This window comes from Rhipicephalus microplus, chromosome 3, assembly GCF_043290135.1.
Source record: "Rhipicephalus microplus isolate Deutch F79 chromosome 3, USDA_Rmic, whole genome shotgun sequence".
Taxonomy (NCBI): Eukaryota; Metazoa; Arthropoda; class Arachnida; order Ixodida; family Ixodidae; genus Rhipicephalus; species Rhipicephalus microplus.
The window spans coordinates 125,008,782-125,031,576 of NC_134702.1; the positions used below are offsets into that span (position 1 = coordinate 125,008,782).

At 43.4% G+C, this 22,795-nt stretch overlaps 1 protein-coding gene across 1 annotated transcript in view; it reads right to left on the bottom strand.

Moving 5' to 3' along the window:
* LOC142802945 (uncharacterized) overlaps nucleotides 1-22,795 on the bottom strand; it is a 52,146-nt gene that overhangs the window by 18,300 nt on the left and 11,051 nt on the right. The window contains exons 2-5 of the mRNA XM_075888029.1: nucleotides 19,729-19,961; nucleotides 8,603-8,749; nucleotides 6,943-7,261; nucleotides 4,219-4,259 (exon numbers count right to left, since the gene is read on the bottom strand). Coding sequence (XP_075744144.1) covers nucleotides 4,219-4,259; nucleotides 6,943-7,261; nucleotides 8,603-8,749; nucleotides 19,729-19,961 — 740 coding nt within the window. The remainder of the gene's footprint in view (nucleotides 1-4,218; nucleotides 4,260-6,942; nucleotides 7,262-8,602; nucleotides 8,750-19,728; nucleotides 19,962-22,795) is intronic.

A 22,795-nucleotide genomic window follows, 5' to 3' on the forward strand; every position in this document is an offset into this window, starting at 1 on the left:
CGAAATTTCGTTGCCACGTTACGTCTCGATTTTTACCTGCATAGAGCAGGTGAACGATTTCTCATCTATGTCTCTTTTGTAATGAGGCGAAAACTAGTAAAAGTACTTTCTATTATGTCACTGCTTCACGTCAGTGAGGAAAAAATCTTAGTACGTCCTGTTCGAAATCCGGGTCTTCAAATATCCGAATTATCAGAATTAGGTGTGCCGGCATCGCTAATAAAGAATTTGTTAATAAGTCTGAAAAATATCTAGCTAAACTTTTCATCTATCAAATATTTTATCAATCATTATCCATATGTGTATTCGCTATATTAGTTTTAGTTCATAAAAGTAGGATAGTAAAGAAAATGTGAAAAAAATAAATACTACTAAGCCAATCCCCTGAATTCGGTATCAGCTACCAGAGAAGGAGAAAAGGTCTGATACTAGGGATGAAAATAATTTGTTGACTAATTAATCAGGATTACTATCGTACCATGTCTACAAAATTGTATACGTATCAAATTTCAGGATGCTGCTCTAAATGAAAAAAGTACTTTTCTATTTTAACAAATATACGCTATAGCTGAAGCACCACAATTTCGTCGCTAATATGTTTTCTTTGTATTGCATACCATCCATTGTTTTAAAAGTGCAGACAATTTTGTAAAACCACCTAATTCTTGACCAGTCCTTGAAAGTGAGTAGGAGCCACGAGCGATAGGGGAACAAAGAAAAGAATGTCATAGATAGGCAGTATTTAGATTCGGGTAAAAAAGTTGGTGCTAATGAAATTACTTTGAATGTGTTTATTATAAATTACCGCCCTCCGAGCAGATAGTTACTCAGTCATTGTGAAACATGTAGCCTCGGTTTTCAATATCACTCTGCCTACCCCGAAGAGCATAGAATTGTCTTTCGCAATTTTTCCTCATGTATGACGAAAAATATAAATTAAGGTTAAGTACTCTTGTGTTATCTTCCGCGGTTTCAGTTGGCCGTCTTGGAATGACGGAATCTCTCAAAACTATGTGGCACGTGCACAGTACAACTTTAGTTTATTTAGTATGAGTGAATAAGTGAAAGAAGTTTATTTCGTCTGAAATAGAAGCGAATAAACCACATAATACGAACAAGCTCTGGTTTTACCGTGCCACACACAGCATCGTTGTAATCGTGAATGCTCAAGGAAACAATTTATATGTTGTAGACGAATCTAAGGTCCCGCACGATATACCAAAGCGGCACCAGCATGTCACGTTAATTATCAACAATTAGGGTGCTCGCTCAACTGCATAAAGAAGGCTCGCTGAACACGAGCAGTGCTGCATGATATCATTCATGAAACTAACATGATGCATCTTGTATTTGGGTGTGTACTGCTCAACTGCATAAAGAAGGCTTGCTGAACACGAGCAGTGCTGCATGATATCATTCATGAAACTAACATGATGCATCTTGTATTTGGGTGTGTACTGCTCAACTTCATAAAGAAGGCTTGCTGAACACGAGCAGTGCTGCATGATATCATTCATGAAACTAACACGATGCATCTTGTATTTAGGTATGTACGATCTCATTTCGAATGAGGCGCCAGTCGATTGTTATTTGCGCATACTAATTTTTATTATATTATCTGGGCAAATTCTGTACTTTATTTGGGCGCTTTTAAGCATCAGAGTTATATCTAGTGACCTTCATTTATGCTTTATTTTTTGTTAACATTGCACTCTTCACACTCAGCCTTGTGCTATTTCAGTACAATTTTGAGGTCTGCAGAGGCAGCGACGCGTTGTAAAGCTCTTCTCACCTTTTAGCTGTTCTCGTGAGCAACTGAGCTTCCCGGCCTGAAATAAACTCAAATGTCATACCCCTGTCGCACGTGGCGACTTAAGTGCACTTCGAGCGAGTGTACTTATGCTCACAAGGTATAATTTTGGTGGTTCGCTCTTACACGAGATAGCGAAGTGTACTTTCGAAATGATGACAGTGGCAATTGTCTGTTTGTAGCGGAATATATGTTTGTTACACTTGCACCTGTATCTCATCGCCGGACCACGTTGTCCTCATTGAAGTAGCACCAGTGGCACAGGTCCTCGTAAACGACTAGAGAACGACTTGCCTACACATCTGCAAGTGTGCCTGGAAGTAAGCAACGCGACGGACGCAGCCATTGCACAGCATATGCAGCTGCATTCCCCTAGCGGACGTGGCCGCAAACTGCCCAAGAGTAAGAGCAGCAAGAACTTTTGTTGAATTATGACTTGTTTTAATATATATCAGTATCCGTTTTAACGAAAACAATAGTTTGAAAACGGTACGAGTGCCGCTATAGAAAACATGCTATTCTGTGGAAGCCACTGGTGAGGCTACACACTTCGTCGCAGCGAAGTGAGGTTGTGGAACGCACTTGCCGGCAGGTGTGCTTTGCAGCCAGTGACACTCAATTTGCTCGTGTGACCGCACGAAAATGACACTCGCGACTAAGTGTGCTCGTTTTAAGTGTACATAAGTTGTTACGAGTGATAGGAGTATCTGCTTCAGCTTCAAGTCTGTTGACTTCAGTCTCTTCTTATGTTTCACCTGAAGTACTGCACTTGCCAAAGCATTTTCGTGCTGCTACAGTGAGAGCATAGTCCTTCCGGGTTGTCTGCAAATATTCTTTTGCAGCACAAGGTTTCAACACGGTGCCCACCAAATTTCCACTAATAGTCACTAGGCTACACTGACGCGCTTGGAAAACGTCAATAAATGTAAACCATGTGTTTGTGTTAAGGAAGCCGAAATGGCAACCACCAATTTGTAGCGGGAAGTGACAAAGAAACCCGCATGGTTTAATCCAAAAGAAAGCTTCTTATTTGCACAATTATGCCACCTGGTTTGTGACTACAGCCCGGGTACATCGCCTTCCTCGAGTCGTTACTCTGCCCTTTGAGGTAACGAGGAAGCTACCATTTGGCAGCAGATAGGCGAGTTATTGAAAAAAGCGGCAGATCGCACGTACCTCGGGTATCACCGTTATGCGAAGGATGCTGAAGGATGCTGATGATAACGAGACGTTATCAAGTGGCGCTAAAATCGACGCACACACACACGTTGAACAGCGCCATATGTCTTACATTAGCAGCTGTTCACAGTTTCGTAACGATACCAACAGCAACATGGATGGTAGCAGCACCAAAAGTGGTAAGCTGATATGAAGCGCTAGTGTTAGAGCTCGTGTGCAAGAGGATGGTAGCCCTCAACACTGATACACAAATGAACTTCAGTGAATGGCGCCTAAGTACAACGTACTTCAGCCCGACATGAGGGCTGTAAGATGGGAGTATATGTGTAATGTTTATTAAATTAATAGCCAGTACTGCAGCCGGAATTGACGTTACACGAACATTTAGGTCTAATTGAAAAGTGTATCTGAGGCCTGGCGTGGCTCTGGCGTAGAATACTTCATTGCCATGCATAATGCTAGGATTAGATTCCTGCTGCGACACTTACATTCATTATTTGCAATCGTCTGGTCAATGCCGCATAGGACAGCTTTTTCTTAACAGGTGATCAAGCGTTAAAGTTACCCATGTGTGTTCTCGCCGTTCCTGAGTAGATAATAAATGTCATTCTTCCTGTGGCACATACCCGCGTACCAGTGGCGGATATCCGCCCGCCGGTATGTGCCACTGTCTCTGGCATGTGTTTGACGACGCACGCGACAAGGTTGGGTCATCATGCCTGCCATAACCAGCGAGTTTACTCAGAAACTGTCTTACCCTCCCGTATTAATTTTGGTGTAACCCAAGTTGAGGGGGTGATCACGAGAGCACCCAGAGACATAGGCAGCTAGCTAGCTAGCTAGCTAGCTAGCTAGATAGATAGATAGATAGATAGATAGATAGATAGATAGATAGATAGATAGATAGATAGATAGATAGATAGATAGATAGATAGATAGATAGATAGATAGATAGATAGATAGATAGATAGATGGATAGACGCCAAAAGTGCTTTCAGCATGCGAAGAAGTCGTTTAATAACCAAAAGCACGTGATCATAGAAACACAAATAGTGCAAGTTGGTTTTCAGAGAAACTGAGAATTACCCATTCATACACCTAGAAGCTGCTAAAAAATTCAGACGAATCTATCGAAAATAAAAGTGCCTAGCTACCGAGGCAATAGCCTGTTGTCAGTATCCCTTTCCTGACCATCCCATCTACATGCTTATTTTGCAGGACCAACTTACAATGCTATAAGAACGCTTGACGATGTATTCGTGGTGCGAAACTGCAAAAAAGAACATATTTGCCAAGGCAACGAATAATTTTTAGGTAATGAAATAAGAGCCTTTTGCAGCAGAGAGTGTTCAACCGACACAGGTGATTGTGAATAAAAGAAAAAAATTCTAACTTCTAGAAAACTTCATGCAGGGTACACGACGCGTTGTGGTGGTCGCACCATACGAGTGCCATGATGCCGTGGTGACGTTGAGTAACACTATAAAGTAGATGAACAAAGCCATGGCACGGCCGCCTACAAGGTTTCAAGGGGAGAATAGAACCTATAGAAAAGAAATGTTTAGGCATAATTAACACGATCCTAAAAGAGACTACTCGAGGGTTCCATTTATTTTGAGTGACTCGTAAGTGACACGTACAAGTGCTATGACTATTTCTTGAAATGTTGCGGGACTATCATATGCTTTATTTATTTGTAAAGGAAGTGCCTAATTCTGATGTATGTGTATATGTTTTTAATACCCCTGTTATAGCGGAAGTGGGGCTTGCAGTATAATATTATAAATATAGTGGACGCCATAGTCGAGATAGCCTTTCGGATCTCCTTCGAGGTTACGTCTTATGTCATGGGCACGTGACAAGAGTGTCATAATCACAGAAAGTAAACCATTTGCATGCTGTCTTTCCCGTCACCGGTAATAGCACCCTTTCCGAAAGGCGCCGAGGAGAGATGCCTACACATAGTCCTCTTCATATAGCGTTGCCCTGCTGATGATATAAGTGCTGCAAAAATTTTATAACAGAGATGAAATTCTTGGAACGCTTGCCACGAATCATAACAAAAAAAATATTACGTTCATGAACCATAATGTGACCCCTATGTTGTCCTTATCACCTTCTTCCTCCACTGCTTCGCTGCCAGAACACTCGTGGAAATTTGTCCATTTAGAAACGCAATAACACCGATGGCAGTACGGCGCTACATTTTGCGTGTCACGAGTTCCGTAAATTCAGGTGTACAAGGGCCGCACCACGCAGACATGACGCATCACAAACTTTAGAAATCGAGCAAATGCCGTGCACAAATTCACCACAAGTTCACCTGCTAGAATGTGACTAAGCCTCGTGACACTTGATGATAGCTGTACAATGCTTTTAGGGGCAAAGTTCCTTAGGGTGTAGCCCAATAAGTCGTCGTACATCGTAGCCACCCCTAGTACTCAGAGTGCTCACTAGATGGTGTTGCGGCGCTGGCTCCACTGCAATCTGTAGAAGACGCGTACTTTAGTGTGATAGGAGATTACTAGACAGCGCATCTGCGCTCTCACTGAATGAATGCACTCGCGCCGCTGCGTGCTAGTGTGATAGGCGACTGCTACGGGCTAAAGCTTCAAATGGTTCAAATGGCTCTTGGCGCAGTTCCCATTTCGCTTGGCAGTCAGCACGCTTCGAGTATGGGCGACGCAGACAGGGCGGCAGATTGGAGGGCTTGGGAAGCTGCGGCAGCACACGCTCGCTCACGGCATCTCAATATTCTCTCAGATGCAGATCGGACGATCACAAACAACCAACTTCTATCCGAGGAACCTGTCTTTGCAAGCTTTCTACCACGGCCGATCTAAAACCCGCTGTATCTCCACTTTACTCCCCACAAAGCAGTTAAGTTAAAGCCGAACGAAAGTCACACCTCACTATCATTAACGTATAAAATTACGGTGTGTATACATTCAGTGCTTCTCACGTATTTGATGAAGGCCTGGACAAAATTCACGAGGCATTGACGGTTTACCTTCTGGAGCTTCGCCTTGTTATCATCCTTCACTCCGTGGAGATGCTGTGATAATTTTCGCATGTGAGGCAAGTGAGTGAAATGACCCCTTTGATCAAATTGAGCCGCATGCCATAAAAAAGTAAGTATAGGGGTGCGTAAAAATGTGTTTTTCAGTTGTCCGTAACATAAACGAAATGTAAACATTTCATGTACCAACTCTTCTTGCCTGCTGTAACGAGGTGATTCACACGTTCAGTTACCCTATGAGCGAATGAGTAGAATGCCGCAATTTCACTGATTGGCAGTTCTTGATAACACCATACTTGCCACGCGCAACACTTTCAAATATCCTATATGTCATCGCATCTTTCTCGAATTCAGCTGCAACGTTTTAGAGAACAAATATGCGGAACTTTTATTATCCTTCCTATGAGTTTGTAATTCATACCAAATAAGACCATGCCCGGAGACTGCCATCTCGTCTTTTTTAAACAACCCTCCCCTGAGATAGTTGAAGTTGTGACGACTCGAAGAAGGGGCAATGTCAAGCCATTGGGTGATCCTGAACACACCCAGTGAGGAGCTGCAGCGTTCAGGTACTTGCGAAAATGGGTCCGAAACCTTCGAGACGTCACTTGAGGCGCCGCTATCAATCTTGAAAGTGAGTGCATGGAACAGTACAGGGGTCAATCTCCTCTCTCCCCACCACGTTGGAAGGGATGTGCTGCGCTTCTCTTCCGGCGCGGCTTTCCTATAGTTCATTCATTCATTCATTCATTCATTCATTCATTCATTCATTCATTCATTCATTCATTCATTTATTCATTCATTCATTCATTGTGTAACTTTACGTTGCATTTATTACACACCGCTTGTTGGCAAAATGAATTATGAAATATAGGTGTGGTGCTTGTGCATTTATTGTCACAACATACTGGTCTCTACCAGAAATGACACTTGCGTTCCGGGTTCATGGGTGTCCCAAGCTCGCATCCAAACGCAGCCGAGAAATCAGGCATGTTCATCAGGGGCACTATGCACCGCGATCTTTGCGGGGCATAGCGAGACGTGGGAATTTCGTAATTCGCGCACGATTGCAAACAATAGTTAATGAAAAACATTCGCTCAGCCGTCATGTTGAGGCCAGCCAAATTTACGCGGCCTTCGTGTTCCGGCAACAACTTCATGGCTGCGTACGACGTCACCATGCCTACGAAGTCCGCCAGGTTCTCGGAGTCAATCTTGTCATTCACCTTCACATCCCTTTTATGATGCCTCAGCTGTAAGCAATGGCAAGGGTATTATTGGTAAATTCACTTAAACTTATGTAAGTGTATATAAAGCATTTACCTGCATCATTTACAGCCTGTGGCTTGGCACGTTGTGACTTGTTTCCAATAGTTTCAATTGCTTTGCCACGTAAACCCAATTGACTAATATTTAGGTGAGGTAGACGAACGCGTTTCATTATTCTGGGTGGTGTTGTAATACCGGCTGCCTTGGATGGTTAGCAATTATCAATGCTGCCAAAGCATTACCCAGCTGTGGATGGTGTCCGCTGATGTAGGCTAACTTGAGGCAGGCACTTCAATGGCGATTGCTAGCAATTCTGGGTAGCGTTGAATGCCCTAGGCAAAGTTGCTTATGAAGTAGTTGTTGTCGGGCAACGCACCTAAATTAGATCGTTGTACCTGTACAAACATTGACGAGTTTTTTTTCCAAGAGATTGTGTTTGTCGAATTGAATGGGCCACAGAGTTGCCTGTTCTGCTACTATTAGGTAGATTTCGGCGTCTTTTTCCCCCGAGTTGCTTGTAGAACTTTCCCGTAACATGTCAGGCATTTTATAAGCTATGTTCATTGTCCTCGAAAATTTAGTGGTTTTATGAATCACTTCAATCTATAATGCACGTTTGACCTTCAGTGATGATGTCTTTGTCCATGAATTCTTGTATTTGAATGCATGGTTCTCCATCAAGGAGGGCGATGGTTTATCACAATGCCCCCCCCCCCCCCCCCATCTTTCTAAGTCATTGTATGGGCCAGTTTATGTTAATAGTGGTTGCAGCGCCAAAACAACAGTACTGAAAAAAAAAGCGTAACAGAAGCCTCATGCTAGCGCCGCAATCCCTATTAACAAGCACTTCAACCAACCAGCCCAAAGAGCCGGTTGGGGGAATCAACAAGCAACTTTGGTAAACATCTCTGGTCTACTGTGTCCCTGGACTACTACATTTTCATTTGTCGTCCTAGCTTACGCTTTTTGTGTAGAATACCTGACGCCTGCTCCGCTACGAAGCATCTTGACATCAATCACTGTGAATTGAGCATGCTTTCAAGCCCAAAAAGCAGTAAATTTGCTTGACCCGGCTAAAAGTACTTTGATTTATTACAATTGAAAAAATTGTAATATTAATAAAAGCAGTACTGATTCAGAAGTCAGAAATGATAAGCATTAATATTTCAGTAGTCTTGCTAAGGTAGTTTCTATTTATTCTACGTATGCTTGGTATAGAAAGCAGTATCTTCCTTTGCATCTGATTAGAATTTCGTTGAACAGGAAACTGGTTTTTAGGCTGCACGGCGTATATCGACTTTCGTGTCAACGGTGCATATACTCACAGCATCTTCATAGGATTCCCATAAGCAGTAGGCTTTATCAGTGTACGTCTTTAGGAAGTTTGGGGAAACCCACTTTCTTTTTTTCTTCTCGTCGTCTATGGTAATACCAGTGACGTCGTAGCCGTGCATTATTTCATGTCCTATTACCTGCATGAGTTTAAACATACAATTGTATAAACTATTTGCAACAAATTAATTATGTAAAATCAAAAGAAATCAGTGAGTACGTGTGTCATTTCATCAGAGCTCATCGAAAACCTTAATCAAGCGCGAACAACCCATTTCAAGATTTTTTTCCTTCGATTCAATGCTTACCACTTGGCTGCCATCAACGTTCTTCATATTACGAAGCCTTCCTATAAAAAAGGCGCCTAATATTCGCTGCATAAGCTTGTATCTAGTGTTTCTAGCGATTCAAATCCGGTTGAATAATTCATATTTATTTAATTATGTTATTTATTACGTACTGGTGACCAGTTTACGAGGGCTTGGACAGGATTGAGCATGCAGAACAATTCGCACCAAATGCAACATAAATAGCATCACACATACACAGTGACGCCGGTAATAATTATAAAACGTCATACGGAAAACATGATGTACTAAGAAAAAGGCACGCATCTCAACATTTTTGTAACAATTCGAAAAAAATAAATAAAACACAACAAAAAGCATAATTCTGCTCACTGTAGCCTAGTTCCTACAAGTAGAAACATTGCGTATCTCTGGGTTAGGTTTATGACTATTCGAGATCACAATTGGTATTTGTTGTGGAGAGCATTAAGAAATGACAACATTTCGGTAACCTGCTACGCTATTGGTGTCATCGATTGACAGATTCGGAATGGCCAACAAACTCTGCGCAGGGGCACTCTACTCTGGCGGAGGGCAACGAGAGGCAAATTACCATTGAAACACACGCGCTCCCTCTGGAACTAATGCCAGGGTCAGAAGGGAAAGCGATGCGCGCGTCTCTCTTCTTGCATGAGTGGGTACGCTGCGCACAGCGATGCTACGCTAGCAAAACGTAAGCTCCTACCAACGTTACCGAATGGGGTTGGCTTCTACGCGAGGCGCAACCGACGAGACCGGCGGAGGTTGGCGCACTAAAGTTGGCCCCGCTTCAAGGCAAGGTCCAATCCACCAATTTTTGCGGAGTAGAAAAAGTTGCTCCATGGAGTGGACCTCACGACGGAGCTGCTCCCGATCTTCCATTGGAACATGCAGGGATCACTCTCAATCTGTCGATGAAGTAGACTTGCTCCGTATGAAGCAGAAAAAATACTACCGGTCGTGCTTCGAATCTGCCAATGCAAGACGCCATATTATAACTTTGTAGGTGACCAGCATGCCTATTCTGTCACCTTGCAGTGTTGTGTGTTGCCCCTGAAATTTCGTTTATTGGTGAAACGTAACCGAGGAATCAGTGTCTTACAATAAGCAGCCCAATTTCATATTAATTTTTAACAAGACAGGGTTTATGCCGGAGTCTTTCAAGATTTCAGTGACGTGTTTTCGTCACGAAAGTGACGTTAAAGATGCGCAATAACAAGATAAAAAAAGAAGTTTCGTCAACCGGAGTTGTACTCATGACCTCACGGTCCGCAGCAACAGGTGCAGGGCATGATATCCACTGCACCACGGTCACTTTTTCTTTTTATTGCCTTCTTGACTACTGCACAACATCATCTAACAATGATACATCATACCCATTTCAAACACGTTAATACATCAAGCAAAGAATCACAGCTTCATCACATTCATTCGTCTTATACACATCGTGCAGTTGGACTATAATTTTTTTTCAAAACCCTCATGAATAGATCGTACTCCATCATCACAGTGTTTACAACGTAGACCAATTAAAATTGTAACCTGAAATCTTGAGCGAAATTATAAAAAGCAAAAAAGTGCACTCCATGTGTATTAAGAGGTAAATCTATCATTGAAGTCCACTGCAATACATCCCGCATGAATATAACATCCTTAAAATTATTGAATGCATGTTCCCATATTTTGTGCGCTTTAAAATATTCACAGCACGTCAACGGAGAGTACGATGAAGAGTGCGGTGAAGCGTCCGTCCGTCCGTCCGTCCGTCCGTCCATCCATCCATCCATCCATCCATCCATCCATCCATCCATCCATCCATTCATTCATCCATCCATCCAACCATCCATCCGTTCATCTGTCCATCCGTCCGTCCGTCCATCCAACCGCCCGTCCTTCCGTCCGTCCGTCCGTCCATCCATCCATCCATCCATCCATTTATCCATTCATCCATCCATCCATCCATCCATCCATCCATCCGTCCATCCGTCCATTCATCCATCCATCAATCCGTCCGTCCGTCCGTCCGTCCGTCCATCCGTCCGTCTGTCTGTCTGTCTGTCTGTCTGTCTGTCTGTACATTAGTCGTCCATCCTGCTGTCTGTTCGTCAGTCCGGCCATCCGTCCAATCGATCGTCTGTCTGTCCATCCATCTGTCCGTCCGTCTGTCTGTCGGTCTGTCTGTACATCCGTCGCCTGTCCTGCTCTCTGTCCAACTGTCCAACCACACATCCAATTGTCTGTCTGTCTGTCCGTCCGTTGATGACACATCGGACGAACGGACGCTTCGCCCCACTTATCATCATTGACTCCATGGATATGCTGTGAATTTTTTATAACAACACAATCCATTAGATCAGCAACTAGAGGAAAACTACTGACGCCATCTAGTGACATCATTTCCAAGGATAGATGGTTGGGTGGATGTATCCGGCTGTGGCCTTTACGTCGGGCGGTGGCTCACGCCACCTAGCCATACATTAGGTACTATCACTGTGTGTTTAAGGATTGAATTACATTCGCGCCTCGATTGTTATTACATTAAATACATTTGCGCCTCTAGGGTGTTTATACCCATTTAAAGCCTATTTTGCCTGAACTGTCCCTAAACTCCAATGCGTTGATAATTTTGGCGCCAGTATTTTTGACTTTAGGGTGGAGCCCTTTACAAAACTTTATCAAATGTTCGGCGGGTCCTCCTCCTCTCCACTCGCACTATATACCGTGTCTGTGCTTTCGTATTTTGACCGGTACGTCTTGGACCGCAATACCCCCGTTCTAGTCTTGAAGAGCAGCGAACTACCTCGAGAATCATCATATACCTTTTCCTTGCAATTTATTGTTTGAAAGCTGGGTAGGTCTCAGTCATGATTTCATAACCATTCCCATCTTCCATGCATGTCTCTCTCCTTTTCGTTCAAGTTCTTCTTAACCAATGTTTCCTTTTGGCTTGGTATTCTCCTGTTGTCTAAATACTTGCTCGACTATTTTCGAGTTCGTTTACTTCATTTAGTACCGACATTTTTCATGTACAAGTAACTGAAAACTTTCCTAGCCCAACGCTCCTCTCCCACTTTTTTTAATCGCTCCTCAAATTCTAAATTGCTGCTAGCTTCCCTGCACTGAAACAATGTCCATCCCATGTCTCCCTGTACCCCCTGATTTGGGTATTCCAGTGTGCCCCCCAAGCAAGTCTACCTATGCCACGTTGTTTAATTTCTATTGTTGTTTGAACTACTAATTTCATGCACAAGACCGCATTGCCGAACGTCAAACCCGGGACCATGACACCTTTTCGAATCCCTCTCACAAAGCCATACCTATTGGAGTTCCACAGTGCCATATTTTTCATTACAGCTGCATTCCTGGTGCCCTTAGTCATTACGTATCTTTCGTGCACACTTAGATACTAAGCCCCGTTATTTATCCGTACGCCCAAGTATTTGTATTCATCCACGTTTTCTAGCATGGCTTCCCGTATGTTATGCTCACTGCCTTTGTTCTCATTAAAAATCACGACTACCAATTTTTCCTTGCTGAACTTCAAATTTAACCTATCTTGCTCATTACCACAAATGTCTATCAATCCCTGATGATCTCTCTTGTTGTCGGCTATTATTACTATATCAACTGCATACATCAATGTTGGCAATGACTGTTTATTGTGTTTTTCTTGCTTGGCAAGAATATATACACCCAACACCATCTAGTGTGCAATTGAACAAATAGAGGGGCCTACATACATACCACATACATACGAATGGAGGAGGGAATGACCTCAACCCTAAGGAGCTTCACCTCTGGAAACGCCTATATCTACCACTGTCCTCTACCACACCATTCTTCATAGGTGCAGTAATGCATATCACGGTGGCATCGCCGATTAGTTCCTTCAACAGGTCCATTCTGAGAGTACGTTCCATTTGGTGTGTTTGAAAAAGCAGAAGTGTAATTTCGTCAAAACGTTAACACACCCCCAAGTGGTGACCTTACCGCGAGTGCTGACGTCGCCCATAGTATCGATTCATACCGATCATAGCTCTGGAACCTCTCAAACGTTTTTGTTTCCCCTTGATGTAGCTACGTGTTATTCACATATGCCCGGCCAACCAGAAGACACGACGTACGTTGAGTTTACCTTTTGTGTGCCTTAGTGTTCAATGCCGCTAGTAGGCGACCTTAGGCCAAGTTTGGCGTCCGATAAGTCACGCTCTTTTGGCTACCACATTGCTTTCTCTGGTTTCCCTCTCACCACAACTTCTACAGCTTCCACAAGTGCATATGACCTCAAGGATTCTTGGAGCGAAGCTCGTTAAGCCGTGGGACGTGCGTCCGTGATGTATGTACTAGTAGTAGTATTATTATGACATCTTGGTTTGGAACTACAAAATGTCCACAGTATTATTAGTAGTAGTAATAGTAGTAGGTAAACCACGTCCATTGTCGGATTAGGCTAGTGACATGCACACCCTCTTATGAATTGAGAAGAAAGCACGCGCATGTTAATAATAAATAAAAGGGTATTTTCTAATGAAACAACGTACAGAGGCGAGTATTGGTGACTTAATCTCCAATAAACTTTGTCTTGAATTTGGTGCTTACTAAAAAAAAACTAGTAACAGAAGCACGTACTTTGAGCACTATCTGACCATAAAAGGATGCACCGTAAAACTCGCTGGACGTAACCTCATTGGTTTTAGCAAGGTTTATTGAGGGTTGGGCGCAGTGCTAAGGTGGTGAAAAGTGAGAACTAGACACGAAACGCATGCCGCAAGAGATTGCGCGCGTGCCGCTCCTCTAGTCGGGCCGTACCACCTCTCGTTTAGTCCCTGGAATGATTGCGGATTGGCAGTACTTCTCTATGATTAATAAATGATGCAAAAATGTGAGACGGCGGGTGGTGCTTCGAGTGTTCACAAGATGAACAGACGAATGGACAGATGGACGGACAGACAGACAGATGCAAGAAGGAACGGACGCACGGAAGAATGAACGGATGCACAGGTCGACGCGTGGATAGATGAACGGACGAACGCATGGACAGATGGACGGCCGGATGGACATATGGACGGACGGATGGACGCACGAACACATGGACGGAGAATGGACCGACTCATGGACGAAGAGAAGGACGCACAGACGAGTGGCCGCACGGATGGACAAAAGCAAGAATGAACGGACGGACGGAAGCTCGGACGGACTGACGGAAGCTTCGCCCCACTTATCATCATGCACTCTGTGAATATGCGTGGCTTTTTTCAATATTTACGATGGACGTTAGTCGTAGGGATGTATAGACATGCGTCAGCGTGGATACGTCATCGTTAAGCGATGATGTAGCTTTCAAACGCCAATGGGTATGGTACAAGCACGGTTAAATCATTATATGCGAAACTACTTCTGCAAGGACACGCTTTACTTTCGTGTTTTATCAATTCCTATGGCGATGAACAATTTTTTATTTCGTGCTTTACTACTTATTCTGGTATCGTTTTGGAGCTTTCACTCACGCCATTAAACCTGCCACCATAATTGTTCTGCCAGTATATGTAGGCTTGTTAAAACTGCTTCTTCGGTATACATTCCCTTGCTTCGATGTCTTGGTCTTACACTGTTGTGTCCTCTCACAAGTGTTTACCCTTGGTTGGCAGAAAGAAGTTTAAAAATCACATTATTGATGTTGTACGTAAGCGTACCACATTCGACATGTGACATGATGTAATATTATGTATGCTGAAAAGCTGGGAAGCAGCCAAACTAGGTACTTGAGGCTTCTCGCGCAGGCTTCCACACTATCCTTCCACCACTCGAATGGATTGATTGATTGATATGTGGGGTTTTACGTCCCAAACCGTCATATGATTATGAGAGACGCCGTAGTGAAGGAAGTGCTCCAGAAATTTCGTCTACCCGGGGTTCTTTAACGTGCACCCAAATCTGAGCACACAGGCATAAAACATTGCCGCCTCCATCTTTCTACTCGAAAAGAGATTTGGGAAATTTATTAGTAAACTAAAGTTTAGAAAAAAATACTGAACTCACGTGATTATGGCATCACATAAAATGGTATTATTGCATTGCCTCTGTGACTGTTGGGCCGATCTAAGAGGCAGTGCAAAAACATTCGAGGGGCTTGCATCGCGCTCAATTCCAACCGTAATGCAAAGCCATCTTACTTGCAGGCAGTTTTGCTGAGGAGGTCGGGAAGAGGGGCTGAATACATCGACGAAAAAAAAAAGATTACTTTAGACTCTTTGCTTTCTTTAGGTAAATGCCTGATGAAGCCTGTGGGTTCATTTTGCACTTCAGTACCCACTTTCTTTAAACCACTTTTTCGTGATTCTCTGCCTTCGGAAACACCTCTGTCTTTATCAAGTGTCATCTATCATCTATCAAGTGTGTCAGAACGAGACCTGCTTTGAACGACGGTTACAAATTGATTACTACCACTTCAAACTGAAATCCTATTACACCAGCACCCACATCTAAAAAAAATTACTTTCATCGGGTGTTTTGGTTCGATACACACATGAACAGAGCATTACCTAGTGTCTATGTTTTCTTTTTCGCTGTAGGCAAATGAGCCCTGGACCTAGAAAATTAGATATGCACCAGAAAATGCGCCAGAAAATTATATATGGAGACCGTCAAATATACTGGGCACAGCATCCAGCAAAGGTTTTCGAAGGTCGCACTGTGATGTTCCAGCAACGCTTCTTACACTGGCCACTGCTCCATGCTGCCATTGTTGTTCTCAGCGAGGTGCTTCTCGCGGGCGGACACACATATTTGGGGAGCCACATGTGGAACCACGCCTTTCTTGCTGAGGTATGCCTGTTCCACTTTTCCCTCTATTTATGAAGCATAGTTTACCGTTAGCATGACAGCTGGGGATAAGGCAATAGCGTTACCGAGCAGAGAACGTTACTTGCAGACGCCTTCTTATAGTTTAGTGGACAGCGTTTACGTGGTTCACGTGCCCGTACTGGGATGGCAGTATCACCTATCCGATTCTTGATGAGGTAAATAACAGTGAAAAGGGAAAGCAATTGAGAATATTTGCCTGTGTCGCCGTGCTAACAATCGTTAAATGTTTATTTCAGTAATAATAAAAGTAAATAAATATTACCCACGCACCAAACGCGCAGACTTTTATGTCGTCGATTTGCTTACAACGTTCTAGTTCAGCCTATTGACGTTCGGAATAAGAAGCTACCTTATAAATTACGCTACCTTACTCGTAATACTCGGTCATCGAACTTAACTGAAGGCAAGCAAAGCCATTTGAAACAGTAATTTGCTACGAAGTAACTACACCAAAATCACTTCCGCGCGTGCGTCTAAAAGCGCCGCATGTTTACGTACACTACGTGCACTATGCTCACATGGTAGCAATAAATCTGAAAAAAATAAAGCGCACGTATGGTAAGTCGCACGAATATTGTTTTTTGTCTTCGCATGCGCACTTCGATCCTGCAATCACAGTAAGCCCGCTATCCCGCTAAGCCCTGTATACTACAACTGTCTAATGTCACGAGGTAGCAAGAACATGGACACTTTTTTGTGATTTTTTTATCCTGATCGACATCAAGGTATGCATCAGATTTGTGGTATCCAAACCGACGATCAGGCACAACACATTGGATAAATATAGGACAGAAGACCAAAACTGGACGCCGACTCGTCATATAATTCAAGACAGACACCGGCAGCCACTTTCACTGTAATCCACCCGATTCCAACATTGTGTGAACACAATGTTGGAACACAACAGAATTCGACTCTGGTCTGTTGTCCAAGTTGAGGTATCGATACGTACAGAGCACGCATGTTCCGGAGCACTTTTCTTTGTTCTGGTAATTCACTTCTTATTACGATTTTAAGTAGCGTTTAGGTTTACATGGATCTTCATGAGATAGTTTTGCCGTAGTCACACCCACGTACTTTGAAGCCTTTTGTTTTCGTGCGCCAGGCTATAACAATAAACGTGCAAATTTCATGCATTCATTTTGATCCTGATCATTGACCTGTATCTTTGCTTGAGATACTGAGTAATTGTTTTCATTAAGAGACAAGGTAAGGAATATCTATCAAAAATATAGTTTTTTGTGGAATATTAGATCTGCAGCATTTTGGCGTAATTAAAAACTGTGTGGTGACATGCGACACGCCCATACTCTGCGCAGCAAGTAATTTCTCGCATTTAATGCACCAAAGCAGAGTGGAGGGGTTGCCGATTGTAAGAGTGAGCACACTGGGCACATTCAAAAGAGAAAATGTCTTGTTTATCAATCTGAACGTGCCCAAAAAGAAAACAGAGCCATCAAGCTTTCTGGCGCGAAATCGAAATCGGGACAGGGACATCTTATAGATTCCATCATTGATAAAGCTCCAAAATTATTACGGTTTGACCTTCACAAGAAATTTAGGCAGCTTGGAGGACAAGAGAATGGCGCCTGGTCCCCGATTTCACATGCCATTGACGGTCATCAATTCCTGCAAAGCCATTTTCTCTGAAGACGCTGACACCTGTTAGAAGCTCAGAGAAGCCCAATTGAATGTGAAGTACACGCTCATAAGGAACACCTCTGACATCTGTTCTTCATGAAGCGAAGCCAATTTATCAGCAGCCAGCTAATCCCAAATTACATGCTGATAGCCTTCAGAAGAAAACTCGGAACCCCAGGGAACCGTTATATAATTTAATTAGACAGTTCGTTCCAAAAACTGTTTTGTTGAGACACAAAACATCGAAAATATCCACTATTGATTTTATGCTCACTTTCAGTGGTATCAGTAAATCTTGGGTCAGCATGCTAAACGCTTAAGGAATTTGAACAGGCCGGTACACAATGCACGACCTACACTTCATTCTCCTGCGTTGACAGTTTACCTCACTAATATTTGGCTGCACAGATGCCCAAAAATGATAATTGCCAGGCAAGACGTACGTCTCCTTACAAAAAGAAAAAAAAACAATACTGGGAAAAAGTATTTTGCTATTGCCTACTGAAAGCGTTCCCCGGTGTGCCGTTATTTCGTTCTACTTTTGTAATCAAGCACTTCTTTCGCTTTAAAGGCTGTCATCTCAAAACATGCATTTATTGCGCTTTTGTTTTTTTATCCCAGCAACCAGACTGTGGAGCAAGATACATTTCGGCCAGTATTTAGACAGTGTAAAAATATACCCAACAATAGAGTATATTTTAATAGAGTATAGAATAATAGAGAATCAATATTGTTTGATGAAGGACTTTGGTTAGAGATGACATCAAATGCCTATTACTGGGCCCGCCGTGGTCGTCTGGTGGCTATACGTACTCGGCTACTGACCCACAGGTCGCGTGATCTAATTCCGGTTGTGGTGGCTGCATTTTCAATGAACGCAAAAGTGCTGTTCACCCGTGTTCTCAGATTTGGGTGCACGTAAAAGAACGCCAGGTGGTCGAAATTTCTGAAGCCCTTTACTATGATGTCTCTGATAATAAATGGTGGCTTTGAAACGTTAAACGCTCCATATCACCATACCTATTACTGAGTAATAATTAAGTAAGTGAAGTAAAAAAAAAGACACGATGTGAGGTGTACAATAATCAGAAATAAACCTGACTCAGCGACAATAGGAAAAACTTCTGGTCAATATGATAATGAGATTACTACTGCACTTCCAAACGTCATGGAGAAAATGGGACGTGAACATTCTACTAAATACATGACACGTATTGGGCCTACGCTGTTCGCATAAGGTTCACTCTCCGTGTAGCTCAAGTGACAAATTCGTTTTTCGAGCTCAAAACAACCTTTCGCTATCGTGATTTAACACGTAATTTTGAAAAACAGTGGCAGTGATATCACCAGATATAGATCATTTGGCTTCATTCAAGGAAACGAAAACATAGCGAGCAAAAGCAAAGTATCACAGACGTTTCTTCTATAACCCCGACCCTAAAGAGTGGCCAAATCAGTTCAAAATAGCCATGCCTGGAATCTCGACTTGGGCCAGCGATACTAAATAAATCAATCAAAGGAATATATAAACATCTTGCGGTATGGCACCGCACGTGACTGACATCACACTACTAAAGACAAAATTCTCTACCATGCGCAAACGCGAAATAAGTACACACTTCTAAATTTTTGGTCGTTGTACTCTAGGTGGTCTTCTAAAGCTCCGCACTATTTTTGGGCGAGTATCATTGAAAGGTTCAGTGCCTTTGGTTGCGACAAAAATAACCTATAAACCGTGTATATACATGTGCTATAGTTAGACTCTCAGCAAGCCTAATAATAACCATGCTTTATAGGCGACATGTCTAATACTATAGTATTATAGGCGAAATGGCTATACTATACTATACTATACTATACTATACTATACTATAATATTTTGACACTATGGTAATGCTCAGAAGGTGTGGCCACTGAGTTGTATTTATTCCAATCTTCGTGAGCAAATGAATTTCAGAGATGCTATACTGATACCTAAAAGAGTAAAAAAGTGTTTACCAGTGTGTCCCAAGCGCGTCTTTCATTGCAGCTCGCGTTTTAAAATGTACCTTCCTCTAAAGGGGTATGCTTTGATACGAGGCTACGATATCTGTTGCTTAGATTTACAGCGCAGAGGAAGAGAGGGAGAATGATTGCAACACAATACGCCATCTGTCCTCGATTGGTCGCTACTTGTGCTGCACTTTTTCTCGCTTGAAGCACGGGCTTTCATGCAGCAGCAGCTAACACACTACGGCGTGCATTCTTTGCAATGTAATCATCGGTGTCTCATTGGAAGCGATTCTTACCGCACCAACGCCCCCATAATTGAGAGGACGCGTATCTGGAGAAAAGAAGAAGGGGCGCGACAGGATGGCAGACGGTAGGACGACGACATTGTGCTCGTTGGAGTAGAAAGCGTTGACCACTGCAGGATCATATCGAGTCGTCTTCTGATCAAGCCACTTCATATGTGTGTCGAGTCTCAAAGCCCTAATCCAAGACGGGAAAAGCCGGTCCACAGGTACGTCCGGTAACCTTTCTGCAAATATTGATATAACACAGCGCAACGATAATTGTGATTTCCTTGAGAACAGTCTAAGAGATATGAAGTAACTTAATTGCATTCGAAGCGAGCTATTATCGTCGGGTGTACTTTCTTTCCCAATATCATCGATAAGTAGTTCCTTGTTGAGGTAGTACTGGTATATCACCAGCAACCCTTGTCCTACTTTGAAAAGGGTGTATTTTTCTGTTCTTTTACAGGCAACAGACAGACCTTCTCTTTTGTGCTTCATTCGTTGCTTTCAAATCTTATTCCATAGTTTTATGTATTGTCATCAGATGCGTGATACAAGCTTACATTTAATATACAGTGTTGATGCTGCAGTATGACGTACACACATTACAACTACATCAGATAAACCACGACAAATTCAGTAAACCACTGAGGTGCAATATCACCTACATGTAACTTGACGCTGTTAGCCGCGTGAAACCATGCAAGCGTTTTGTCACCGGATGATAATTTAAATACTTAAAAAAGTAAACAAGAGAGACAAGGGAGCCGTGAGGGTGAGCCCCTAGTCAATGACTCCAGTGGTCATTACTGTACGCTCAGCCTGATCTAAAAGACCCTTCAAGGTCTTTAAGTCGGCTCGAGCAGGAGCGGCCTCCCCGGGTTCCCTTAGTAAGGTATGTACACGCACAGTTTATGTTTTGTGGCCTCGACATGCATTCCCACATAATGCATGGAAGAGATGACCGTCCTACACACCATGGGCAATGAGCGGCGTACATCACTGGCCACAGTGCGTGCCACAGTCTCAAATGCGGATGGATGTTTATTTTTCTGCATCTTCGAGCGTCTCCTTATTCAAGCCACGGATGCCGAGACGCGTATATTTGTCTTTCGCGACGCTTGTGCTCCAGAATTTCATGCGGATTGTTGTCATTTGGTATTTTAGTCGGAGCGTCGTCAGCTCGGGTCGCTGTTTCGGGAGCGTGGTTATGCGCCCGTTCGTTTCCTGGAATCCCCGAGTGTCCCGGACACTATGTGATGATTGTTTGGAATCCGTTGAGTACTTCGCCTAGTACCCCATGTGTTAGGCGTGGTAGGCGACCGTTTATGAACATTCAGCAAGCCGCTTACGAGTCTTTCAAGGCTGCTTCTGATTGCCCGCTTGCGTCTTGCTTTTTAATTTCTAATGCTATGCCAGTTGTTTTAGCGATGCTCGTACAAGGGGTTCGCACTGAAGCCGGGATAATTATATTGGATTGTTGGGAGTACTTACTGACGGTAGAACGTGACCATGATCGGAGTTTGCGATTGATGTGTAAAGCACGTCATGGTGTCCAGCAAAACTTCAAAATCCTTGTCTAACTTTGGCTGTGCGCCTTGCGGCATGAACGCATGTTCTTCGGAATGGGAGTAACTGTCACCTCTCATATTGCCTCGGCTACGAAAACGAGATCCTCCTCGCAATAAGTTGATCAAATAGGAAAAAGTAAATGCGCAAGAACCCGCCTCTGGCCTTCGAGTGGTCAGGGCTCTCTCTTTGCCCTGGCATAGTCGCTGCGCTGAGCTCCTCAAAACTGTTATAAAGTCTGAGGCCCGTATTCACAAACGCTCCTCCACTCGACCCTTCACTCGAAACGCTCCTTAAGTGGCGTTTTCCCATTCACAAACCGCCCTTCACTTGAAACGCTTCCTTCACTTGAAAAAATCTTGAGCGTTTCCTCGAGATTGTCAAGGAAGCGATCGAGCTACCTTGAATCGTCCCTCGAGTGAAATATTTGCGCCAGCATCGCGTCCATGGCGGCGCCCGTCTCACTTTGACGGCGTTTCTCGATTAAGTAGGCTGCCACCGCTGCGTCCTTTCGACAATGACGGTGCGCGTTTACTACGGAGCTGTCTTCGAACGGTTCAGCAACGGCTACTGTGGCGCCGGGACAAGCGGGCGTGGTGTCAAAAGGAGCACTCACCAGTGCCGTGCTGTATTGCGTTCCGTGCATGAGCGAGTGGATTACCTGCCTTCGGATGTGCGTATACTCTTCGTGCGAGTGCTCCATGACTTACTGCGGATTCCAGTGCTTTGAAGTGTTTTGATGAAGCTCGCACACCGCATCAGTTCAAGCTTGGTGCGAAAGCTTGACAAGCAAGTGGCATAGCAAACTTTTGATGCGCTGGGTTCACCGTACTTTAGAGTGGCTTCCTCTCCGGTGAACCTTTGCTGCCCTAGCCGAAATTTACGACGAAGCACACCTCCGTTAGACGACCATCTGTACCAATGAGAAGGTAAGTTCTGTGTTTTTTTTCTGCTTCTGTCAGATTACTAATAAAGACAGTTTAAGAAAAGCACAACACAATACATTGGGCGCAATTAGTATGCTGCTGTAGCTACTACGCGTGAAACATAGCTTCTTTATACAGTGTCTATGCAGCTCACAATACCAATGAACAACCAAGTTCACATTTAGGGGATCAAGCAGATGATCATGCTCTGTGAAACCTACATGTACGCAAAAGTGCGTCGAGTGTGGTATGAAAACGCAAACATTTGATATATAAATACAGCAGATACATAATGAGATTGTTTTTTTAATTTAACCCCATTCCTAGCCCTCGAAGAAGAATTGTTGGCTATGGCACCGATTTGTGCAATTAGATAATGAAATTATATACCCATATGCCTGGTCAGCTGCCCAAGTGCCTGAGCCAAACATGTGTCAAAATAGTCAAAGCTCAATACTTCAACCATGTCTGTTCTTGAACGCGAGACATACTAATGAATGTGTGCACAGCTAGAATTGAAGAAAAATGCGGCTTTTGTATCCAATGCATTACGTTTTTCTAATATTATTTCTTGCCTCTTT